We start from the raw sequence: 18,322 nt of genomic DNA on the forward strand, positions 1-18,322 counted from the left end.
GACCATATGATTGTCTGATTCAAAATGGCCAATACCAGTCCATTTCAGCTCACTAATGCCTAGGATATCAATGTTTATGCATTCCATTTCATTTTGGATGATTTCCAGTTTTCCTAGATTCATAATTCATACATTTCACCTTCCAATTATTAATGGATGTTTGCAGCTGTTTCTTCTCATTTTGAGTTGTGCTACATCAGCAAATGAAGGTCCCAAATGCTTGACTCCATCCTCATCATTAAAGTCAACTCTACGCTGAGGAGACAGCTCCTCCCTAGTGGTATTTTGAGTGCCTTCTGACCTGAGGGGCTCATCTTTCAGCACTGTGTCAGACAATTTTCCGCTGCTATTCGTAAGGTTTTCATTCGCTAATTCTTTTCAGAAATAGTTCGCCGGGTCCTTCCTAATCTTAGTCTGGAAGCTCAGCTGAAACCATGGGTGACCCTGTTGGCATTTGAATACCAGTGGCATAGCTTCCAGCATTACAGCAACTTGTAAGCCCCACAGTATGACAAACTGATAGTCCTGTGGGGGCTCATCAACCTACACACAGCTATAATTTATTTATTATTTATTCAACAGACACTGCTCTATCTTCAAGTACAATTCATGAGTTTTCTCTAAATTGGCTCTCCTGTCCTACAATCCAACCTGTGTCCTCTGCTCCCTTCACCACCACACGGCCATTCCAACACTATGTATCCTTCACCATAGTGAAGTCAGGGAAGGAGTAAGGAGAGACCTGTTCAACAATAATATCGAGATATGAAAAATTCTCATTTTATCTAAAATGATCCTTAAAATCCCTTAAATAGGTCATGTGAAAACAAACAAAAAAACAGTATATATGACTGTGTGAGTACACAGTCCTGTATAGGCCCATAAGAACTGAGACTAACCATGAGAATAATATATTCACACATTCCACCTCATACCTGCTTAACTTCAAAAGTTCATTAAGTAGAATGGCAGGTGCATTTGCCATTGTTGTTGGACACCTCCCTCAAAAGCACATAGTGGAATTCATATAACTTGAATATCAATATAATGTAACTCCATTTATTATTACTCCTACCTCCTCCGTTTATCATACCATACCCTCTACCCTAGATGTTTTATTCTTTTCAGTTACAAAAGTTTTAAATAATCTTATCATTTAACGACCTTATATATCTACTACACCGGCTGGAAGGTAGAAAGTACAGTAAAAAAGCATATATGTTAGATTCTAATTTTGTCATTACCTGTGACACTTTCAGCAAGCTTTTGAGGGAGAAAATTATCTATATACAGTCCTAATAGAATTGTCTGTGAAGATGCACTGAGGTCTTAAAAGCACAAAACAGTGTTAATTTCATTCCCTTTACCCCTTGTCTTCTTTTCCTTTGATTTAGAAATCATTTTTCAACTGATGAGAAGAGTCAATGTTTAGGTCACACATGAAACAGTTCTCAATGAAAAATAAACATGTTTCCAGAAAAGTGTCAAATCAAAATTAACCACATACATTCTCATTACCTGCACAAATCTGGGTGGAAATTTTTGTCTAAGGTCCAAGAGTAAAGCATCCACACGTTGTCTTTGGAAAATAGAGCTTGGTTCTTCTTTCCTTTTGGCTTTGGGTTTGACTTTATCTATTAAAATATGAAGACCAAATCAAAACACTGCATGATTAGTGTCATATTTTTACAAATCTTTTATATTCACCACGGACATATCCAAACCACACTATTTTTAGTGGCTGATATTCCCTCATACAAGCTAAACATAGCGTATATAAGAAATGTTCTAACTCTCCCTCTTAAATGAAATTAACATTCTAACATTTAATAAACTGACACGTTTTTAAAAGATACTTTACTTTTCATATGTAAGCATGGACAGACAAGAATTTTAAGGCTGAACTTTCTCATAATTACCTAAAATTGCAATTCAGATTATTGGTTTGAAATTAACTTTTGTACAATTTAAGTGTGTTAAATGATCTTTTTCCAAAAAAAAAAAAAAAACCTACAAGGTACAAACGGACAATGCAAGCTCCACAAACTCAAGTTACCATACTCAATTACTAAGACTATAATTCACTGGAAAAACAGGATAAACAAAACAACAGAAGACCACGAAGATAAGAAAGAAAAGAACCAAACAAAAGTTCAGAAATTAATCACATATGGGATTTTCTCTAGGAGAAAGGTGTACTGGGGGGGGATCTCTCTAAATAAAGGCTTACAAATAGGTTTTACTTCGAACATTTCACCGGTGTAGGGATGAATAGCTCTTGGGTCAATTTAATTCAAATAAGGCAAACATTCCACGTCAAATGTTGCTAGTTAATATTAAGAATAAAATTACACAGGCCTGAATTCTACGTAAAGGCTATCTTCCCCTCAGAAATTTATTCTGAGTTGCTATTTCTCAGTGAAAGATGCTAGTGCTACAGTTTCTTTAAGTAGTTTTATTGGTAAAATATGGTGAAGAACAAGTAGCAGAATAGAAGCCATGGAAACTAAGAGACCTGGAGTCACAACAGGTGATAACTTGGAAGGATCAGAAAACAGACTGGTCATCTGGGGACAGGGCTCTAAGAGCAAACCCCCATCTACCCTACTTTGAAGAATGGAGGGATAAAGGGTTCCAGATTTAAAGACGACTCGACAGTTAGGTAAGTAGAAAACATCATCTTTGTTCATTCCTCAACAGTGTTTCTCCTCTGTGTATTCTAATTATTTTAAAACCTTGACCCGTCTTAACAAAGATTGATATTGATGTTAGTTGCCATCAAGTTGGCTTCGACTCATGGCAACCTTACGTATAGCAGAACAAACTGTTGGCCGGTCCTACACCTCCTCAAATCTTCGGTACGTTTGAGCTCACTGTTGCAGCTACCATATCCATCAATCCATCTCATGCAGGGTTTCCCTCGTTTTCATTGACCATCCACTTTACCAAACATTACATACTTTTCTAGCGATTGGGTCTCTCTTGATGACATGTCCAATGTATGTGAGACGAGGTCCCGCCATCCTCGCTTCTAAGGAGCATCTGGTTGTTCTTCCTCTAAGACAGATTTGTTCATTCTTCTAGCAGTCCACGGTATATTGAATATTTTTCATCAACACCATAATTTGAAAGTGTAAATTCTTCTGTCTTCTGTTTTCACTGTCCAGCTCTCACATGCACATGAGGCAACTGAAAATACCATGGCATGGGTCAGGTGCACCTCAGTCATCAAAGTGACATCTTTGCTTTTTAACACTTTAAAGAGGTCTTTTACAGCAGATTTTCCTAAAGTAATACGTCGTTTGATTTCTTGACTGCTGCTTCCATGGGCATTGATTATTGACCCAAGTAGAACAAAATCCTTGACACAGATTACCAGTTACCTAACACATTAAACTCTATATATGTTCCTATGTGAAAGTGATTATTACCACATCTAGTTACATGAATTGCAGCTGCAACAATGTCATTATCTATAAAGAGTTTCTATGGAGAAGTAAAACACACTTAGGAAACATGAGTTATTTTCCTAAAGAAAACAATTTCACTTTCAGAGGATCAAAAATGTTTTAGGAGGGTCTAGGTTTGTGTGGGGGTGGGGGTAAACTCTTAGGAGGGTCTAGGGGTGTGGGAGGGGGGGTTTGGTAAACTCCTAGGAGGGTCTAGGGGGGTGTGAGGGGGCGGTAAACTCCTAGACCCTCTTAGGTGTGTTTCACTTCTCCATATAAAACTGATGAAGATAAAGACCAGTCTTCAGTATGGACTACACCTCAACAAAAAGAAAACAAAAATCCTCACAACTGGGCCAATAAGATAAGATAAACACAGAAAACACTGAAGTTGTCAAGGATTTCATTTTACCTGGATCCACAATCAACGTCCATGGAAGCAGCAGTCAAGAAATCAAACGACATATTACACTGGGCAAATCTGCTGCAAAAGACCTCTTTAAGGTGTTAAAAAGCAAAGATGTCACTTTGAGGACTAGGGTACGTCTGACCTAAGCCACGGTATTTTCAATCGCCTCACATGCATGCAAAAGCCGGAGAATGAATAAGGAAGACCAAAGAATATTGAATGTACCATGGACTGTCAGAAGAACAAACAAATCTGTCTTAGAAGTACAGCCAGAATGCTCCTCAGAAGCGAGGATGGCAACACTTTGTCTCATGGACTTTGGACACCGTATCAGGAGGGACCAGTACCTGGAGAAGGACATAATGCTTGGCAAAGAAAAGGGTCAGTGAAAAAGAGGAAGTCCCTCAAAAAGATGGGTTGAAACAGTGGCTGCAACAATGGGCTCAAACACAGCAACAATGGCGCAGATGGTGCAAGACCAGGCAGTGTTTCATTCTGTTGTACACAGGGTCGCTGTGAGCTGGAACTGACATGATGGCACCTATAACAATAGGTGTCTTACCAAGGAGCACTGGTGGTGCAGTAGTTAAGCACTCAGCTGTTAACCGAAGGTCAGCAATCAACTTAATGGCAACGGGTTTGGTTTTTCTGGTTTTAGGTGTCTTACCTACCTTGCTCTTCGTGATCTTTGAAATGCCACCAATACCCTTTGGAGGGATGATATCGACAGTATGACATAGCTTCATCAAAAGCTGACTGAATGCCATGAACTGCAGTAAGCTTGTAAAAAGAAAACAAATTCTGAATTTCTCATTAGGTTAACCAAAATTTCCCAAGTAAATACCCTCAAAATATTACATATGCATAGATAATAATTTCCTGTTTTTAAGAACCTAAATTGTTATATAGCTGGGAACTGGTCGACAATAAACAGTGTTCAACACATTCAAATAGTCAACACTTTGTATCAACTTACACAAGGGAAGGGAGTTCTTGTTTGATTCCTGGAAACAAGGTAGCACAATTAAAAGTCTTCTTTAGTGTTTAAAAAATACAAAGACACTTACCACTCTGGAATTTATAACTGATCCCAAGTCTGGTGCCTGATAAATCACTCCAGCAATGATATAGTAATCTGCTAGTGGGATAACTACAACAGTGGGGAAAAAATGTTCATGAATCCAGCTACAGAAACAAACTGCTAAATAGACTTAACTAAAATTTGATATTCTTCCATATTAAATCTTAGAGCAGTGTTCGGCAATGCCTGTCTTTTGTAAATAAAGTTTTATTTGAATACAGCCACACCCACTTATTTACTACTATGTATGGCTGCTTTAAGCGCTGGGCTGCCAACTAAAAGGTTGGTAGTTTGAATCCACCAGCTGCTCCATGGGAGAAAGATGTGGCAGTCTGCTTCCATAAAGATTTACAGCCTTGGAAACCCTACGGGGCAGTTGTACTCTGTTCTATAGGGTCGCTATGAGTCAGAATTGACTTGATGACAACAGGGTTTTTTGTTTTTTCTTTTAATGTTTGCTGTTAAAAACTATTTGTTGAATGGATAATATTACAATGACATTAAAAAAATTTCTGAAAGTATTTAATGACAAGAGAACATGCTTGTAAAATAACATTAAATATCAAAACCCATTGCCGTTGAGTCGATTTCGACTCACAGCAACCCTACAGGACAGAGTAGAACTACCCCATAGGTTTCCCAAGGAACGGCCGGTGAATTCGAACTGCCGACCTTTTGGTTAGCAGCCAAACTCTTAACCACTGCACCACCAAGGCCCCATAAAAAACTTGGCTCTAAATCCATACAGAAAAATACGTGCACAAAACAAATTATGAAATAAACTTTCTTAGTGAAATGTCAATAGTAATCATCTCTAAATGACACACTGGGGAATTAATATTTTTTATTTTATAAACTCTACAATAAGCTTGCACTCCTTTTATAACAATAAAATGTAATTACAGTTACTTATGAAAGAATCATTATGGGAGGAATAGCTTTCCTAAATTAATCAGTCTATTTGAAGATGGTGACTAGTGATGAGTACTCAAGGAAGTTGTTTTAAATTAACTCAAGCCTCCAGGGCTCTGGGTGGCCGCATTTTCCTGTTAAGCCACAAGGGGTCTATAGGGAAGATAACTTTTTAAGTTGGCAGAAGGCAGTCTAAGAGTAAAATGAGTGTGGAAAGCACTACGAAAGGGTGAGAGAAGGGAACAATTTAGAGAGATTAAGCAATTCACAAAAGCCCTAAGAAAGTGACAGGAGTTTGAGAGCCATTTATAGATGTGTAGTTTAGCTGAGTTTTGAGAACTGAAGTAGTAGAATAGAATGGTTAAGAGCACGAATTTTAGAATAAGATCTGATTAGAACCTTAGTTCTGTATTTCCCTAGTGCTGCAGCCTATCTGGGCCTCAATATCCTCTGCAAAATGGAAATAACACCAATTCCATAGGTAAGTAGCAAAGATTAAGTAAAATAAAACCAAAATGCCTAATATAAACACATTAAAAACCCACTGTCATCAAGCTGATTCTGACTCATAGAGACCCTACAGAATAGAGCAGAACTGCTCCATAGGGGTTCTTTACAGAAGCAGACTATCACATCTTTGTCCTGTGGAGTGGCTAGTGGGCTTGAACTGCTGAGCTTTCAGTTAGCAGCCAAGCACTTAACCACTGTGCCACCAGGGTTCCTTATAAATACATTAGGCATTTAATGTTAGTAACTATTTCTATAATAATTGCAGATAATTACTTGTAATTATGTAAGTACAGTTATGCAATCTTAGGACTAGCCCACCTCCCTATACAAATGAATGATCTCTACTAAATCTCTGAGAGATAGTTATTCAGTCTACAAGTTTACTTCCAGAGATGGAAACTCACTTTTCAAAGCAGCAACACAACGCACACTGTTGGAAAGCTCTAATTATTCTAAATGCTTCCTTAGGTTAAGCCTAAATCTTCACTCTAACTTCCATTCCCTGGTCCTGGATGTTACTCTACCATAAAAAGTCTCTCCATATTTGCCTTTGACATACTGCATTTGATACTGATTTTAAATTACAAAGTATGTTCTTCTCTAAGCCAACATCCCTAGTCCCTCAATCATTTTACATGAAAATAGATTCATTCTACACCTCTCAACCCATCATGATAGCCCTCCTCTGAATACATTCTAGTTTATCAACGTCCTTCTCAAATATGGAACCAGGACCTGACATAGTACCCCAGGGCAGGTCACACTGTAATCATTCTGCCTAATCTTCTAGATCTGTGCTGTCCCATACAGTAGCTACCAGCGACATGTACTTACTGATCACTTGAAATGTCATTAGATTGAATCGAGATATGTAGTATAAAATACCAGATTTCAAAAAAATATATAAAACATTTCACTATTTTTATATTAGAAAAAATAAAATACATATCAAAAGATCACCTTCTCACTGTTTTTAAATGAGACTACTAAAAAATTTAAATTATATATATTACATTATATTTCTATTGTACAATTGCTGATACAGATAATAAGCTTAAGAACAGCAATCACATCTTTTATTTATTTTGCTATACATTTTATAACAGTACTGGATATAAACAATCTAATCTACATTTGGTTTTAGTCGTGTTGCATTTTTTTCCTGAAGTTATTTTGTTAATAGCTAATTTTAAAAGACTGGTTAAAGATAACAATTTAACAAATGCAGTTGCAGAAGATGAAGATTCTTCAGAAAAATACCACTGACACAGTACTAGAGATAGAATAAGGCTAAGCTTATTTAAATACACGAAAATGACAAAAATTATTCTGCTTGCATTATTTTTTAATGTATACATTAACAGGCTTTTTAAAGAACAGTTTTAGCTTTACAGAAAAGCTGAGCAGGGGTCATGCTGCATTTGGAAAGTGAACTGTTTTTGATTACACAAAAAGTACGTTTCTACAGTCTATGAGTATGCCAGTTCATACCACAAGATGACTAAAGACCTATTAAGTTTAGTTCTAGCTTTGAAAAAGACCAAACAGCCAAGTCTAAAATTTTACATTTCAAAGCACCAATTCGAACCAAACTTTATATCTCATTATATGACAAATATACATTCTTGTCAGCGATCCCCACAGGTTCTAATCATAAAGTATTTGTGCCTTGCAAGTCAAGAGATTTGCCACAAGAGGAAACCATCCTTCCTCCCTTCTTTTAACCTAACTGATGCCACACCTAATGACTAGTTTCAGGAAACTAAATTATATTATAGAGAGAACATTTATACATATTTAGCAATAAACCTGTGCAGGAAGGAGGTAACACAGCCGGCCTGAGGCTATTCTTTAAAAAGGTCTGCTTGCAAGGTTAGTCCTTGGCTAAGTATGGGAACTGGTTTTTGTTTTATATGTGTGCATTAATTTTATTTTCACTGTCCTACAGCTCTGCTAAACTCTAGAGCCAGGCTGGGTCAGTAGGGCTGCAGGGTGCCTCCTGCAGTGCTTCTAGCCTATCTGGCTCCTGGAGTCTTGTTTACCATCTCAAGAAAGATCAGCTTGCAGACCATACAAAGGGTGAATTTCCAGGAAGAATGAAGATATTTGGGGCCCAGGATGAAGATATCAGATGCACTGAATTCAGATGTCCCGGCTCGTAAGAAATAAGACAGGTGTTAGTGAAGCTGATGCCATCTTGTGTAGCTTCTATGCCTGGAACTCTCTCATCATGGAGATCTTGTTCCTGGTCTTGGCTTTGTTCTGTTTTTTTTTTCCCCCCCTCTGGGCAAAGACTCTAGGTCTTCAATTTTGAAACCAAATTTGGATTCTGCGATCTAGAACCACGATTTCTTTAGCAAGTCATTCTCTAGAATCAATACAAGGGCAACGGTTGTTCTAGATGTCTAGATGAGAGTATCTAATTAGGAGGTGTCTGGCTTCTCGACCTTGAATCTTCTCATCAGTGTGATGTTGGCCATGATCTTAGCTTTGCCCTAAGTCCTCTTCAAGTTCTGGACTTGTCTAGACTAAATGTCTAACTCTGCTTTAAAACCAAATGTGGATTCTATACGCATCACTGTTGACTTCTAAAGCAAGTTTTTATTTGGTATAACCCAGGTGTCTTGCTTAACTAGTGCTACTATAACAGAAACACCACAAGTGGACGGCTTTAACAAAAGAGAAATTTATTCTCTCACAGTCTAGGAGGCTAGAAGTCCAAATTCAGGGCACCAGCTCCAGCGGAAGGTTATCTGTCAGTTCTGGGGGAAGGTCTTTATCATCAATCTTCCCCCTGGACAAGGAGCTTCTCAGTGCAGGGACCCCCAGATGTGGTACTGGAAGAGGGGGCGCTGTTCTAACAGATACCTAAAACGTGGAAGCGGTTTTGAAACTGTGAACAGATAGAGGCTGGAAGGGTTTTAAAGTGCCTAAATAGTAAAAGTCTAGATTGCCCTGAACAGACTATTGGTGGAATTATGGACATCTAAGACAATTCTTATGAGGACTCAAAAGAAGTGAGGACAGAGAGCTGTTACACTGGAGAAGACACAGATGGTTGAGTACAGCAGCAGAGAAATGGCAGCAGCAGAACCAGGAGACTAGCATCTGAGAGAGCACTGCAGTTGATCCACGGAGCAAGAGAACTGAGCACCTTTGTGCAGGAGGCTTCCTGGCAGAGTAGGGTGACTTTGGGTAGTTATCGGTGGAGCTAGGCTTGCTGACCCAGGAGCAAGAGAGCTGAGTGCCTTCTGGCCTAAGTTTACTGGTGAAGTGGGGTGCCTCCAGACACTTATTGGTGGAGCTAAAGAGCTCTGGAACACTTACCCTAGCAGGGCAGAAGCAGGCGATGAGATGGGAAGGGCTAAGAGGACAATGATCCAGGAAGCAGAAGCTGAAGAGACAATGAACACAGGAAGCAGAGCTGCCAGTCTCAAAGGGTAGGGCCAGGACCTCTGGGGTCTCAAAGGGTGGAGGTGCCACTCAGATGGACTAGGAGAATGGGGCCACCCAATCATGCCTGTTCCACCATTGTATTTTGGAACCAAACAGCCTGTATTCTAGATTTCACAGATAAAGAGGAATTTATGGATTTTGAGACTTGGAGATGATTTAAGACTTTTGCTATGATATGATGGGGTGAATGTGTCTTACATGGGGCAAGGACATGAATTTTGGGGGGCCAAAGGGTAGACTGTTATGGATTGAATTGTATCCCCCAAAAATGTGTGTCAACTTGGGTACAACATGATTCCCAGTATTGTGTGATTTTCTTATGTGTTGTAAATTCTACCTCTATGATGTTAATGAGGCAAGATTAGAGGCAATTATGTTAACAAGGCAGGACTCAATCTACAAGATCAGCTTGTGTCTTAAGTCAATCTATTTTGAGATATAAAAGAGAGAAGTGAACAGAGAGACAGGGGACCTCATACCACCAAGAAAGAAGTGCCAGGAGCTGTACGTCCTTTGGACCTAGGTCCCTGTGCTGAGAAGATCCTGTCCAGGGGAGGATTGATGACAAGGACCTTCCCCCAGAATGAAGAGAGAGAGAAAGCCTTCCCCTGGAGCTGGTGCCCTGCATTTGGACTTCTAGCCTCCTAGACTGTGAGAGAAAAAATTTCTCTTTGTAAAGTCATCCACTTGTCGTATTTCTGTTATAGCAGCACTAGATAACCAAGACACCAGGTAAGGCTTCTGGCTGAATATATGAGGATTTTCAGTTGATTCTCTGTGAATTTGATGCAACTACACCTACTACTTGTAGCTATAATCTCATTTTGTAACAAAATTAGACTCGGGACTGAGACGAGAAGAAAAGATACTCAGGATACTCAAGGTTCAGTCAGAAGCCCAACTGCGCTCATAGAAAGAGGTGGCTTTGATATAGTGAGTTGTCACTGCTTGGAGAGTTGTCCTGGAGAATGCTGAAAAAGAGTCCTGGTGTCCAAGCATGCATCTGTGGAATCTGGCTTTTGAAACATTCCCTAAATGATACGGTTATGCCTGCTGAGCCAGCCTGCCTAAACGACTTTTACAAACAATGTGATTTATGCTGGACATGTACTTTCCTTCTAGGAGTCTGCAATTTTAAGAGAGAGAGGATATACACCAGGTAAGTATATAAAAGTACTGCTACTAGGGCTCCAGTTCATACATGCACGGGTTTATTCCAAACAAATGTGTTTAAATATGTCTCTATGATCAGGGGACGGCTGCAGACAACTTTTCTCGGTAATACACTTGTCTTAGTCTCATTAAGGTGCCTTCAAAAAAAAGGATGCTTTTTGTGCCATGGAAAAAAATGATTTTTATGTCAGGGCCAATAACAAATTTTTAACAAAACTCAAGTGAACATCTTTCCAAATCACTGAAGCTTTGCAACAAGTTTATGGGGATGCTGTCCCACATAAAACAACATTTTCAGGTGAATTAAGCATTTTAAGGAAGGTCGGGAAGGCCTCAAAGCTGAACAAGAGAGGGAAGACCACTCCAAAACTTATGGTGACTGTGTTTTCAGATTCCTATGGGGTAATCTTGATAGATTTTCTCGAAAGACACAGGACGATCATCGGGGCTTATTGTAGAGAAGTTTTAAGAAAACTGAAAACTGCACTGGTGAAAAAAAGGCCAGGAAAGTTGCACTAAGGAATTTTTTTTCCATCATGACAATGCACCTGCTCATTCCTTGAGGGTAGCAACGACCGTCCTATGAGAATACTGTTGGGAAACCTTATCCCATCTACCCTACAGCTCTGATCTTGCCCCTTCAGACTTCTTTTTGTTCCCGAAACTCAAAGAACATTTAACAGGAACACAATCTGAGTCCCTCGAGGATGCCAAAACTGCCGTTTTGACGTAGTATAAATTGAAGAGTGCAGAATTCTCCGGGGAGGGGTTAGAGAGATGGAAATGCCACCTTCAGAAGTGTATAGACCTAGATGGAGGATATGTCAAGAAACAATAGTTTCATATTTTGGTATTTTTGTTTAATAAAGGTTTCTACGATTTTATAGCAATACTTTTTACCTTACCCTCATATACGATTAGCCCTCAATTATAACCCTGGACTCAGATGCTCAAACAGACTTCCCCAGGCAGACACATTGCACACGTGTGGCTGCATGTCACTGTTAGAAGGAGGGTATGCTTGGTGTGGTCCCTCATGGGTGGGAAGGCATAAGAATTCCTATAGAACCCATCTGATGTTTTTTTCCCTTGCCAATCTGTCTGTGTATCCCTATTGTGTTGCCATAACAAATCTTAGCCATGACTGCAACTATATGCTGAGTCCAGTGAGTACTTCTAGCAAGGCACCAAACATGCATATGGCTTTGGGGACCCCCAAAAGAGAACCCAGTAAAAAAATATGAACATACAGGTAGAAAGTAAGTAGTAATATTTTTAAGAAGAAAATAATGCCTGAAGTTTACACATTTTACCTTGCGTAGGGGACTGCCGCTGTTGCTTCCGAATAATAAAAAGAATGGGCTCTTGAGCATGCAAAAGGATGTATTCCACACCAACCATCTGACTGAAAAGAGAACACAGACATCCAGAGATCTATGAATGCCCTACAAACAATTCTATAGAACATTCAAATTACTATAGGCAGTCCCAAGATTATGAACAAGTTCCATTCCTAAGTCAGTCTTTACTTGTACATAAGTCCAAACAGTTAGGTACCATTCATATCTAACATCAGTCAAATGTTTGTCTTAGTATATAGTGTACATTTCTATGCATAAAAAACATTAAAGAAACATTTCCAGATACACTAAAACATCTTTAACATAATAATACAGCAATAATAACGTTTTGATACTTGCCACATAGTACCCATCTGTTATTATGAACCATTGTATGTACTTTGAATTTTTAATGTAATAGGCTTTACAGGGGCATGGCTGAGCAGCAGCCGAATATGAATGTGGGTATGCTGGGCTACAGTGACAGTGGCAAGATGGCGCTGGTGCTGAGCTGAACACCACCGCCTCCACTACTGCGAGCACAGTGTCACACTCGACCTGGGCTTCTCCTGTTTTTCTCTGCTTCTCACTCACCTGCAGCTGGTGCTGCCCATGCCCCAAGTAGCATCCGAGGCCACACCCAAGCCTACGGAGCTGCAGCTCCAGGTCACACTGGTAGACTGCCCCGGGAACACCTTCCTCATACAGATCATCATCACTGGTGAGCGCAGGCTGGGGCAAGAGCTGGCGTCAGGGGCGTTGGGTAAGCTGGGGTCAGGGGCCTCAGGTGTGCTGCTGCTGGGCAAGAAGGATTACCTCACTTTTCAGGTGGGACAAATGAGGCCCCGAGAGGCAGATATGGTCTGCCCAAGGCACCACAGCAAATGAGTGGAGGCTTTGGAATTCAAACTCATAGCTGGCTGACTTGAAAGCTTTTTCCACCCAGGACAACCAAGCAGGAAAGTGCTTTCTTTAAGGTTCATAACTACGGGTTTTATGTAAGTCAGACGTTCATAACCTGGGGACTGCTTGTATATAAAAGTGTAGCAATATTGTAAATAGCATTAAAACTGCCTGTCTTTGCTGTTAAGGAGCCCTGGTGATGCAGTGGTTAAGTGCTTAGCTAGTAACCAAAAGGTCAACGGATCAAACCCACCAGCTGCTCCGTGGGAGAAAGATGTGGCAGTCTGCTTCTATAAAGATTTCAGCCTTGGAAACTATGGGGCAGTCCTACTCTGTTCTACAGGGTCACTATGAGTCAGAATCGACTGGACGGAGACAGATTTTTTTATGTTTGCTGTTAAAAACTGGCTATTTGTTAAAACTGCCTATTTTCCCAGGGAGGTGGTATATAGATAAAACAAGATTACAACAAAATTTCTCCACAAAAATTCATCATCAACTGAAATCTGAATATTTTCAGTTGTGAAAATGTATTAAAGAGTGTCCATTTCAAAAAAGCAGCCTAAATACCATGATGCATCTTGACCAAGAAGATTAATATATATAAAATATACAAATATGCATAAAGACCCTACATTTTATCCCCAACTAGAGAACATCAAAAACCTTATCCTTGCCCCAACAAAATTTTTATCTGACATACTATGATTAAAAGCAAGAATAAGTTGTCTTAATAGTTATAAAATATTTGCCTCATAAAAGTCATTTAAAACACCACAGAAATTTAATTTCTTGAACCTCTCTGGTATTTAACTGATAGAAACTTTTGTAATAGAAAAACATCTTAATTATTTAGCATCCTAAATCTGAAGAATCTTGCTTTGCATTTGTTTGCCTAAAATTAGCCCTGGTGGTACAGTGGTTAAGAGTTTAGCCACTCCTTAGAAATCCTATGAGGCAGTTCTGCTCTGTCCTATAGGGTCACTATGAGTTGGAATTGACTTAATGGCAAGAGGTTATTTGTAATACAAAGGATAACCCTGCTATAAACTAGACTATGGTAAAAGACATTAAATTAGATGTAGAGGCAACAATAAAAGTATAGTTACCTGGCTGAGAATAATAGTTATATTGCTAAAATCACTCGTCAGATGCACATTTTAACCTCAGCTATATTCAACTGGATAGTAATACTTGAAGTTATGTAGAAAAAGACTTCCTAAGTTACAAGTGACTACTGATAACTCTTTTGCATGTCATCTTTGTATATATCCAAACAAACTCCAGTTCTTCTTCCAAAAGCTCTACTCTGTAATTTCATGATCAACAAATTGAATAGTTCACTGTAAAATTCTAATTGGCAAGGATGCTACCTTCTAAAAACAACTTACTTTAAATGTTCTAATGTTAGTCTCTGCATTTTGACCACTTCATTATTACATGTCCTGTCATAAAAAGGATTACTTCTTTCTGAGAAGTAATCCAGGACGCTACCACTGTTCAAAATGGGGATCCAGGTACTGTCAACCCATGAAATTCCCAGCAGATTATCTAGAAGAGAAAAACAAAATGAAACAGGATGAGAAAAGAGAAAGAATTCAATCCAACAAACATTTATTATGCATCTAATACAGCAGGCACTATGAATATAAGGATGATGTGGACCCTAACCTACACTCTCACAGTCTAACAGAAGAGATACATACACAAGAAAGCAATGACAGCACAATATGATAAGTGCTGTAATAATGGTATGGATAAATGTGTTATAAGAGCATAGAAGAGGACGCAGAATACCTGGGGAGTAGGGATTTTTCAGGGCGTGAAGAGCTTCACCATGGATAAAAGAAGGACAGAGTGATTCCAAGCATATGCAGATGTGGAAATACAAAATTCCACTGTATGTTTAGAAAATAATTGGACATAGGTGAAGATTTGATAGGAGCTGAAATCTAGAAAGCTCTCTTGAAAAACTGGAAATACTTTTTATACATTGATAACTAATTCAAAAATTTTCAAACACGCCAAAGAAAATACATCTACAGTCATCAGTTTGGGACCTCTCTACTAGGGTCAGAGAAATAAGTTATGAAGCTCTTACATTAAAGACAAGGGATAACAATGATGTAAAACTTAAGGGCCAAATGGGAAGCAGAATTCTCTTGTTAGGTGCTGTCAAGTCAGTTCCGACTCTTACAGACCCTATGTACAAAAGCACGCAACACAGCCCATCCTGTGCCATACTCACAATCATTGCTATGTTTGAGCCCATTGTTGTAGCCACTGTGTCAATCCACCCCATTGAGGGTCTTCCTCTTTTTCGATGACCCTCGACTTTACCAAGCATAATGTCCTTCTCCAGAGACTGGTCCCTTCTGATAACATGTCCAAAGTACGTGAGACAAAGTCTCACCATCTTCACTTCTAAGGAGCAGTCTGGCTCTACTTCTTCTAAGACAGATCTGTTTGTTCTTCTGGCAATCTGTGGTATATTCAATATTCTTCGCCAACACCATAATTCAAAGGCATCAATTCTTCTTTGATCTTCCTGATTCACTGTCCAACTTTCACGTGCATATGAGGTTACTGAAAATACCACTGGGTCAGGCACACGCACCTTAGTCTTCAAGGTGACATCTTTGCTTTTTAATACTTAACATTTAATTCCCTTAATTACAGCCATATTATTTCATATTTTAGAGTAGAATTAAAAAACTGACAGTCAATTCCAACTCACAGCGACCCTATAGGACAGAGTAGAACTGCCCTATAAAGTTTCCAAGGCAGTAAATCTTTACAGAAGCAGACTGCCACATCTTTCTCCTGTGGAGCAGCTGATGGGTTTGAACCACTGACCTTCCAGTTAGCAGCCAAGCACTAAACCACTGCACCACCAGAGCTCTTTCAAAGACCTTATAGTGGCCTACAATCCCTATTAAGATCTAGTCACCTGTTACCTCTCTGACGTCTCCTTCTCACCTCCTTTCTCACTCCACTCCAGTCATACTGGCCTCCTTACTGTTTCTCTAACACAAGAGCCTTTTGACCGAACAAATCTAAATAAAAAGTATTATGAAAGGTGAATATCTGAAAATAGCTTGATGGAATGTTTCTGTTTTTCATTCAGTAGCATAATAGCATGTTAACACAGCCCAAGTATAGCTCTCTAACAATCAGCAAGTGATGAAACTAGGCACTTGAATCTGTCACTTATAATGAAAGACAAACACGTAAAAACAATATCCAGAAATGCTGAAGATCACTGGGTATTCGAGTAACTTGAGAAAGAATTTCTAATAAGGGTGCTAGACCCAATTTTATTAAGAAAAATGCATCTCAAACAGTTCCCTTTAAAAGGCAAGTATATTCAAACAAAACAACCCTAAGTAGAAACAATTAGGAACATAGCCACAGTTAAACATCTTTTGGCGAAACTCCTTTTCTTTGATAGGCTAGGGGCAGGGGTTTATTTAACCAAAAATCTTAGCTTACATTTAGATACAAAAATCAAAACGTTATTTAAGAAAAAGTACCACAAAGTGTCAAGTGGAAATAAAGCTAATAATGGTCTCTACAGCTGAGAGTTTTATACAAGTATATGAAGTTCTGTGGGAACCACCACCATAGTCAGAAATAGATATTCTCTCTCTCTCTCTCTCTCTGTCTCACTTTTTCTGGAACTTCCATTACCTCCTCCTGCCAACCTGGTCTGTTTGGAATTAAGTTTCTCACCCTTCAGCTATTTTTAAAATCACCCTTCTGTTCTCTCTTTGGAATTCCAGAGCACAATTCGCAGGCTTCCCCGCCCACCCCCAACAAATTCACTGAAATGGGTGTGTGTACCTGTGCTGAGAGGAAGTGAGGTGTGGCCTAATGCTAACCTGAGATCAAGTAGCAGCAATTAAGGGGTTGCCTTGGAAATGATTCAGGCTCAGAGCAACCCTATAGAACAGGGTACAACTGCCCCACTGGGCTTCCAAGGCTGTAATCTTTACAGAAGAAGATGGCCACATCTTTCTCCCAAAGAGTGGCTGTTGGGTTCAAACCGCTGATCTTTCAGTTAGCAGTTCAGCAGCCAATACTTAACCACTGTGCCACCAATGCTCTTACTTAAGGGACTGCCATCTCCATTTATTTATTGATTGATTCAACAAATATTTGAGTACCTCTATGTGTCATCAGGAGGGACCAGTCCCTGGAGAAGGACATCATGCTTGGTAAAGTAGAGGGTCAGTGAAAAAGAGGAAGACTCTCAATGAGATGGAATGACACAGTGGCTGCACAGACGATTCTGAGGATGGCAGGGGACCGGGTAGTGTTTCTTCTGTTGTACGTAGGATCGCTACGAGTAGGAGTCGACTCTATGGCACTTAAAAACAACAGAATAGCTGTTGAAAAGAAACGGCCCTGCCTTCAGTAATTGTTGGGTATTCGATGGAAGGTATTACAGACTCAAAAAAAAAAAGAAAAAAGTAGAAAATCTAGGGATTCATACCCAGGGACCTATAGGTGCAAAGTCAAGAATAACGCAGCCATCATGCTAAGTCCCAAGGGATGAAACAAATCAAGACCGATGATTATGCTACTCTTCTCTCTGCCCAAAGGCCATTCCTTCATCCCAGATAAAATATACAGAACGATGTTACAGAGGCAGGTGTGTAGAGCAATACTGCCGGTCTGAGGGCTCAAAGTCCAGAGTTTCTTCCAATTCCTTCGTGTCGATACTTCAGAGATTCTACAGGAACTAGGAAAAACCGGTAATCTTTCGCCAGAAAACATTCACAAGAGCTCGGGAGACCTCAGGAAGGAACTGAAGGCTGGTTCTCGCGAGCTATAAACCCCCAACCCAGTTCACAAACAGTAAGGAAACAAAACGTGACAGCACAGATTACCTCGGATATCTACGGCCGCCATACTTCCAAAAGCGTTCGCAGGTTCTTCTTCCGGCGCAGAGTGAACGTAATGAATATGACAACCAAAGGGGTAGACTGCAGATCACACAGATGGTGAGGAGGGGCCGGAAGAAGAGGGACTGGCGGGGAGGAAAAGGGTGGGGCGGGGAAGAAAGGGGTGGGACTGGAAAGAAAAG

General features: G+C 39.7%; 1 protein-coding gene across 1 annotated transcript in view; it reads right to left on the reverse strand.

Annotated features, from left to right (window-relative positions):
- The window catches only part of MED6 (mediator complex subunit 6), a 28,276-nt gene extending 10,034 nt beyond the window's left edge, over window positions 1–18,242 (reverse strand). Inside the window, exons 1-6 of the mRNA XM_023726336.1 lie at window positions 18,126–18,242; window positions 14,625–14,784; window positions 12,304–12,395; window positions 4,926–5,008; window positions 4,530–4,638; window positions 1,519–1,634 (exon numbers count right to left, since the gene is read on the reverse strand). Coding sequence (XP_023582104.1) covers window positions 1,519–1,634; window positions 4,530–4,638; window positions 4,926–5,008; window positions 12,304–12,395; window positions 14,625–14,784; window positions 18,126–18,147 — 582 coding nt within the window. The 5' untranslated portion in view covers window positions 18,148–18,242. The remainder of the gene's footprint in view (window positions 1–1,518; window positions 1,635–4,529; window positions 4,639–4,925; window positions 5,009–12,303; window positions 12,396–14,624; window positions 14,785–18,125) is intronic.
- Window positions 18,243–18,322: the final 80 nt, after the last annotated feature.

This window comes from Trichechus manatus, unplaced genomic scaffold, assembly GCF_000243295.1.
Source record: "Trichechus manatus latirostris isolate Lorelei unplaced genomic scaffold, TriManLat1.0 scaffold00010, whole genome shotgun sequence".
In the NCBI taxonomy this organism is placed as follows: domain Eukaryota; kingdom Metazoa; phylum Chordata; class Mammalia; order Sirenia; family Trichechidae; genus Trichechus; species Trichechus manatus.